The sequence below is a fragment of the Scomber scombrus genome, chromosome 7, assembly GCF_963691925.1.
Source record: "Scomber scombrus chromosome 7, fScoSco1.1, whole genome shotgun sequence".
Taxonomy (NCBI): Eukaryota; Metazoa; Chordata; class Actinopteri; order Scombriformes; family Scombridae; genus Scomber; species Scomber scombrus.
Window position 1 is genome coordinate 17,417,799 of NC_084976.1, and position 7,542 is coordinate 17,425,340.

The window sequence follows — 7,542 nt, forward strand, 5'->3', positions numbered from 1 at the left end:
TGGGATTAAAACTATAATTAAACGTATATATTTATTCATTTAATATTTCTTTAAATAAAAAAAGTTTGTTTACGTATGTTTAATGTGTTTTTATTTATATATATGTTTTATATCAACCGAGAAACATCACATTCAAACACAATGGGGCGTTCACGTATTTCTGGTGTTGCCAGGTTTCGTTTTTGTAAATCCGCTGTACTGTTCAGATTCTCAGTGGCATGAAGAGGAAAGCAATAGAGCCAATTATTTACTACGAGAGTATGTTAGAGACTACAACAACTTAATGTACGGATGTGATGATAAACATGCCATAGGTGAAATCCGGGAACCTTTTGAAACATATAGCGATTGCGTGGACGGAAAGTGTCAAACATGGCAACAAACACTTTCTTCGCCATTGTATTTAAAGCGGGAAAGAGACGACTCGAGAAATACTGAAGTTACATTTCATCATATCGGACTAAATGTTTCAAAAACTTTCCTACCAGTGGGCAGCATTTGGTAAGAAAACATGCGAATGCAATTGTAGAGCCAGTTAAGTTAGTTACGAAGGAAAGTAACGGAAGCAAAGCATCTAAATTAACCGAGAGAGCTATGAACGGTAAGTTTAAAAGTTACGTTACCGTCATTTAACCAACGAATAAATAACAGTTACATCACTCAGCTAATCAATGTTAAATTATTACTATTACTATCAATACTGTTGTTTTTGTTTCAGTGTTTGTCTTCCTAACTGCTGTATTGTAAATAATCTCTGTTTATTTACACACAGCAGGCAGACGAGTACTTCCTGGAGTATGTTGACTCGGGATAGGAGGGCAAAGAAAAGACTATTTTCTCAATGAAAGAGAATAAAATGAAGCCAAAACGCATCCAAAAGCACGACAGACCCAGCTGGCAAGGTAATCTTATTATTTATTTCAGTGTTGTAACTGATTATTGCCAAGCCTTTTCTTGTTGAAGAAGGATACGCTACATATAGGAAATTCACTCAGCAGCTCAAAATTAGAAGAAAAAGTAAGATAAAAGATAAATTAAAAACTAAAGATTAATGTTATTTATACATATACACTCACTGGCCACTTTATTAGGTACACTTGTGCAATCCAATACGACAGCTCTGCTATAAATTCTACATTTATGAAGTTAACACATTTTCAGTTTTTGTTTACATTGTCAAGAAAGTTATAGTTATGCTTTATTTTTATTGTTGAGGCAATAGTGAATGATGGTGGTGTACTAGTAGGGGTCGGGGAAAAAATCGATACAGCATAGTATCACGATATTTTGCATGACAATATTGTATCGATACACGGACGCCAAGTATCCATCTTTTATTATAGAAACTGGGTTATGGTTTTTTTTTCCTTTGGGGACATAATTTGCTGGTGAAAAAAGGTAATGAATTGCAATATATCACAGCATATTGCAGTATATTTAAAATTGCAATAATATTATATCATGACACAAGTATCGTGACAATACCGTATTAGTTTTCTGTTGATTTACTAACTGATTAATCAACTAATCATTGCAGCTCTAATACAACATTTAGTATATGTTATTTTAAGTGTAATAAGTTAAAGTTTCTCTGTAAAAATGAATCAGTTAATAAAGTCTTGAAGGTTTCTTATTTCAAACAACAGTTTGATGAAAGCAAGCCACTGTTTGCATTGCAGGAGCTGTACCTATTTAAAGTTTGACATTTGACTTGATAAAGGCTGATCAATCAGTTAATAAAATAAATGGTTTAATGTGTGGTTGATAAGAAACCCTTGAATTGATCATCTTTTGTTCTCATCCTGTGACTTTATTGATTGCCTTTTAGGAAAAGGCGGCACTGGTGGCGACAAGACAACACTGAGCCAAGCGACAGCAGCAGTACGTGTGCACCATCCGGCTCAAGTCAAACCTTTTGCCGGGAAAGTGTTTTACCTCGACCTGCCATCAAACAGGATAGTAGAGACATTGGAGAGAGACATCAAAGAACTCGGAGGGGTGAGACGAAAATGCATTTGGTTATTTTTTTGTTTTCCAGAAACTTAACATTTTTCATTTCTTTTGTGAGAAAAAAAATCTATGATTGAGACATTGAGTGTGGAGACAGATTTATTCACACAACACAACAATCAAAGGTTATACCTATGAATTTTGACATTTGAGAAGCTGAAACCAGATAATTTGGAAATTGTTTCCCTAAAAAAATTACTCAAAACTAAACTAATATCTAAACTACTATGGACACATTTGGTTTAGTACCAAAAATTTACTTAGGTTGTATATCCAGACCTGTAAGACACTGTTAACATACTTTACACTCTCATACTGTCATACAGGTCTCTGTAACTAAAACATGCAAATACACAATTCTACTGTTCCCAATGAACCTTATCAAATGTTTCTCTTCTCTGTTACTCAGACTGTTGAGAAGTTCTTCAGCAAGGAAATAAAGTATCTGGTATCCAATAAGAGGGAAGCTAAATATGTGCAGTGCCTCAGGCAGGACTCGCCAGTCCCCAGCCCGGACTCCGGACAGAGTTCACCTCACCCTCGCTCAAATCCTCACCGACCTGGGAGCCATGGAGACAACATGAAAAGTCGGTCCCAGGGCCAAACAGATGCAGTGAGTTCACTTTCATTGTTTCATTAAACACAATGTGGATTATCTTTTTAGATTTGTCTCACTTCTTGCTGATGCTTTTCCCTTTCTGACCATTTTTCTGGTTATTCATGTCCTAAATGTTCACGCAGTTATTGTGATTCTTATTTGCCAGTTGTTTTACGAAATAATGTCCTTTTTTATATTTTCTGTTGTTTTTACTTTACAGTTCGTCACAAGCCGGGGGAAGTCTTTGGTGGAGAGGGTGGTGAAAGAGCAGGTTTGTTCAGTCAACACTAATGAGTTTACTAAGGCACTTCACATTTAAATGGTATTCTTTGAAGACTTTACTGTGCTGATAGACATTTATTTGTTTTTAGAAGAGGGTACAAATGAACAAGATCCTGTCAAATGCTTTGGAGTGGGGTGTGAAAATCCTCTACATAGATGGTATGTTTCCATTTTCTCAAGTTACATCAACTATCATTTGCATTGTGTGAATTTGTTCTGTGTGTTACTGTGTTTTGGCTTAGTTTTAAAAAACATGTATGGCACTTGCAGATGTAATGGCATATGTTCAGAAGAAAAAAAAGACCATTAGCGGCCAGATTCCTGTCACCACTGCTGTCAAAACAAATGTAAGTTCACAACTTAAAAATCTTTTATCTTATTTTTTTTCTATTATTATCTGAAACATAATTGATTCATCATTATTACATTGTGGTTTTTAGTACTTATTCTGCTCTTCTTTACAGGTCAAAACTGAGCCAGCAGCAAAGCAAAGCTTTCAGAAATGCAAAGGTAAATTTCCTGTATAGGAGCTGCGGTAACTACATTTTTTTTCCAGGCATAAATATTGCCTATTGTTCTTGATGCTTTACAAATAGACTTTTAAATGTGATTTGAGGAATGGTTACTGCACATGCTACATAAATTGAATGTCCTTGGTTCAACTCTTGCCAGGGACCTTTGTCTCTTCTATGCCATTTCACTGTCCACTATCCAAGAAAGGCAAAAATACCCCCAAAATCAATACAAATTAATTAGATTATTATTATTTTTTTGCAGGAGGCAGGATCACTAAACCATTTGTCAAGGTTGAAGATTCAAGCAGGTAAGAGACAGTATAAAAGAGACTCACATCCACTTACTGTCTTTAGATTATTTACATGCACAGACTATAATATGGATCTTTCTTTCCCTCTCCTCAGACACTACCGTCCAATCTACCTCAATATGCCAAACATGCCTGAGTTAAACCTGAAGACCGTTCCTCCCTGCAGTCCCTTCTGTTTCGAGGACAAAGACAATCCAGGGAACAGACAGCGGGCAAACAGGTATACAGACTCTGCTTTGCTTTTATCTAAATTAACATGTAAATCGTACAGTATGTCACACATAAACAAGGACTGCTTAAACAAACAAAAAACAACAACTCTTCTTCTACCTTAACAATCTACCTAAAACATTTTAACTCCTGCAATATCCCACCTAACTTTCCTCTTAATGAGCTTCAAAATTAGTTCAACTAACAATTTTTTTTTTTAAACAAAACAAAAACGACACTGCATCTGTGTCTTTCAGTAGTGTTGTTCTGTTCATGATATTTTGCTCTCAGTTAATTGTGTTGTCTTGTTTTTACTTCATACCTTCTGGTGAAACCTAACCTCAGTTTTCCACATTGGGGAAAATAACAACTTACACATATTTTCACTCTGTTCACTTATCACATTTAGCTGGGGCTTTTGAGTAGAATTTAAAGTTCTGTGGGTTTGAAATAGTGCTTGTCTGCACAATTTGAGCTGGAAAAACTGCCAAAGAGTCAACTGTTCATCGAGCTTGAATGAAAATATATCTTAATACAAACTGTTTTCATCTTGCTTTTAAATATATTTGTTCGACCGCCTGGTTTCTTCGGGTAACAGAGGCGCGAAAGGCTCAGCCAGTGAAGAGAGGGCACACGCCCCAAAAAGGAACAAAAACAAGAAACGAGGCGGCTACTGCGAGTGCTGCATGATCAAATACGAAAACCTGACAACAGTAAGTCTCCATATTTGCTGATGTGAAAACTATAAATACGATAACTATAATACAATAATTTATGGCAAAGCACCTATTGTGATTCAGATTGTCTTTTTAAACACGAAAAATACAGATCTTTCTGATATATTAAATAGTTAGTCCTTTTATAAACAATAATAATTTTGATCCCAGCACAATTCAAAATTAAAGTTGCCAAGTTTGTCTCAGTATCTGTTTCTTTAGTTTGACTCAAGCTGAATGTGAACTTGATGCCATAGGAACTTATTTAAAGTTACTCATGAGTATGGTGCTCGTTGTGAATGCTGTCTGATTTTATTTATGTATTTGCTGTAAACAGTTTAACGTGTGGCAGAAGTTTACACAAGGGAGAATATTTTTCCATATAGCTTGTGTGGTGGAGGAAATAGTGTGCTCTGTGGCCTCCACCGGACAGCTGTTATTGTCAATAAAATAGCTTTTTTTTTTCCTGTTCAGCATTTACAGAGCGACCGTCACAAGGCGTTCTCCAAGAGTGAGGAGTACTTTGTGGTGGACAGACTGGTTTCCACCATGCACTGCAACTTCATCCACATCAAAAGTAAAATTAAAAGGTAATTTTTTTTTTCAAGGTCTGTTTTGTATTCCTTTGAAACCTCTAACATATAATTAGTAAATAAATGCATTTAAATCTAATGTGTCTACACCCAGGTTGATTTTGATGTATCTTCATCTGTTATCACTTTTTATAGCTTTCTGCTCCACTCAACTCATCACAGATTTTTTTTCGTTCCCATTAGACCAAAATGCAGTGTTCTGATTGCTCCTGGACCATGTGGGAAAACTGAGCCAAGTCACAGGGGAGATCTTGATACCACAGAGACTATTAAAGAGGAACAGTACCAAACTGTTGACGGACAACGTGGGGAATCTTATTCAGGACACAATTTAAAAATCAGTTCACTTCCTGGTTCTGCTCCTCTGATTCAAAGAGATGGTGACAGTAGGAACGTTTTTACTTCCTCAGACAGATCCAAGCACAAATCTCTTGCACGTAAACGACTGTGCAGACAGAATTCATTGACTTCTTTCACTCAAAAAGCTGAGCAGGCTGAAAGTCCTCAACAAAACATGGAAACAGCTCCATCTAGAGGTGAAGGTCTTGCCTCTTTCCCCTCCAGAGTCACTCAGGTTGACCCGGAGGGCCAAATATCTTACACAGATATGAACAGCTTAGCCTCACCCTCACATACTATTAATGCACAGAATGAATTACCCTCAGGGTGCCTTAATGATACGACGAATCACCAAGAGCAATCTGATATGATCAAAGATTGTTTACTGTTTGAGGCTGTCCAGGAGGGAAACATATCACCCGAGAGAATGACTGGAAACAATCTCTCAGACAAAGTGGAAAGAAATCCTCCCACACAAAGCTGCTCCCCAGTCAGAAAAATACAGAGGAGGGTGAGAGTTTATAAACGCAAAAGACGGAAATTAGACACACATGTTATGTGTCAAGAACATGAAAAGCCAAATGACATTCGTGATGACTCCCTTCTGACGTTGCGGGAGCTTTTCCAGTCAAGTGATGACATGGATGTTGAATTTCTGGGATTTGTTGACTAACAAGGAGCTGATGGGATAAACTGGACCATTATTGCCTTTCCAATCCTTTAACCAAGCCTAAACAGAATGAACTACACTGGCTTATCTGAAATGTAAGGCAGCTGCTTACGTGCTGTAGCATTTTTTATAGCATAGAACAAGATGTAAAACTTGAAAGAGATAAAATATATGTCAACATTATTGTTATCATCACAGTGGCTATAAGATGTATGCTTTTGACATTTTGCACTTTTTCCACACTTAAAATTTTAATGACAAAATGTAACATTTATTTGGCATTTTCAACTATAAACGCAACACAAAGAACCATCAAAAAAGAGTGGAAATTTATTAAAAACTATAATACCGCTGATAAAATTAAATTAACATTCAAAATTTGGAATCATCTGTCAGTCTTGGCCTTCTCAAAGCTTTAAAATCCTTTTTTAACTTATCCTCTCTTTACCTATTTTCTTTGTGATAGGTATTGATTTATCAAGAATAAAAGACATATCAATGTGCCTCATGAGGTTTCCATGAGATGTACATTCATTGTAGTAGAAATGAGTGTGAAAATGCACAGTAAGTTCAGCCAAATGCAGCAGTTTATGCATTGTGGTTCATGTGAAAATGTTCTTTGAGACTCTTGAATGAAGATAAAATCCCACCCATACATGATGCTGCTTTTCCACAGTGCTCCGCAGAAGAAAACACAACATAACTAAATTTCAGGTATAGAGTATTGATCTATTGGATCTCAATCTGTCAATACCATCCAAATATAGTTTTCAACAAATGAGTAAAAATGTTACAGGGTTGAACACGTTACTGACACTAAATTTATCAAAGTGCATGTAAAAAGTGCTAATTTTCTTGAAGGCAGACTTGTATCTTCTCAGACGTGGTAAACTGATTGTATTTGTATTATAAAATATATCTGTGGGTCGCAGATGTATTTTCATATGAGTGACCTCTAGGTTGGATGTGTGGTACTTGACATTATTTGTGACATTTTAGGATTCTTCCTAAGTGCTGTGCTTTTCAGGACCTGCCTTCGTGTGCTTTTTCTGATGCATTAGTTCAGCTTCCCCCTGCATTTGGTGCATTTAACATAGTGCCCTTGTTTTCCCCCACTGCTCGCAAATGGATGTACTGGGTCAAATGGGAGACTGTGCCACTGCCATTAAGAAAAAGACACGGGCAGCAACGTGTTCCACGGTACAAGCACAGCAATGCTGAAAATAAAAAGGTTGAGGCAATATGTGTGCAAAAATTATCATCATTCTTACTCTTCTCATACTGATTATGACCTGCAG

The 7,542-nt window shown here is 36.5% G+C and overlaps 1 protein-coding gene across 1 annotated transcript; it reads left to right on the forward strand.

The window, feature by feature from the left end:
• The first annotated feature begins 424 nt into the window (after window positions 1-424).
• On the forward strand, window positions 425-7,082 carry dbf4 (DBF4-CDC7 kinase regulatory subunit). The gene is made up of 13 exons (XM_062423100.1): window positions 425-601; window positions 773-902; window positions 1,829-1,998; window positions 2,420-2,623; window positions 2,829-2,879; window positions 2,980-3,049; window positions 3,161-3,237; window positions 3,355-3,400; window positions 3,668-3,713; window positions 3,811-3,936; window positions 4,525-4,639; window positions 5,117-5,232; window positions 5,419-7,082. Exons 2-13 carry the CDS (start codon window positions 842-844, stop codon window positions 6,245-6,247), a joined length of 1,911 nt encoding a protein of 636 aa, XP_062279084.1. The 5' UTR covers window positions 425-601; window positions 773-841; the 3' UTR covers window positions 6,248-7,082.
• The last annotated feature ends 460 nt before the right edge of the window (window positions 7,083-7,542 follow it).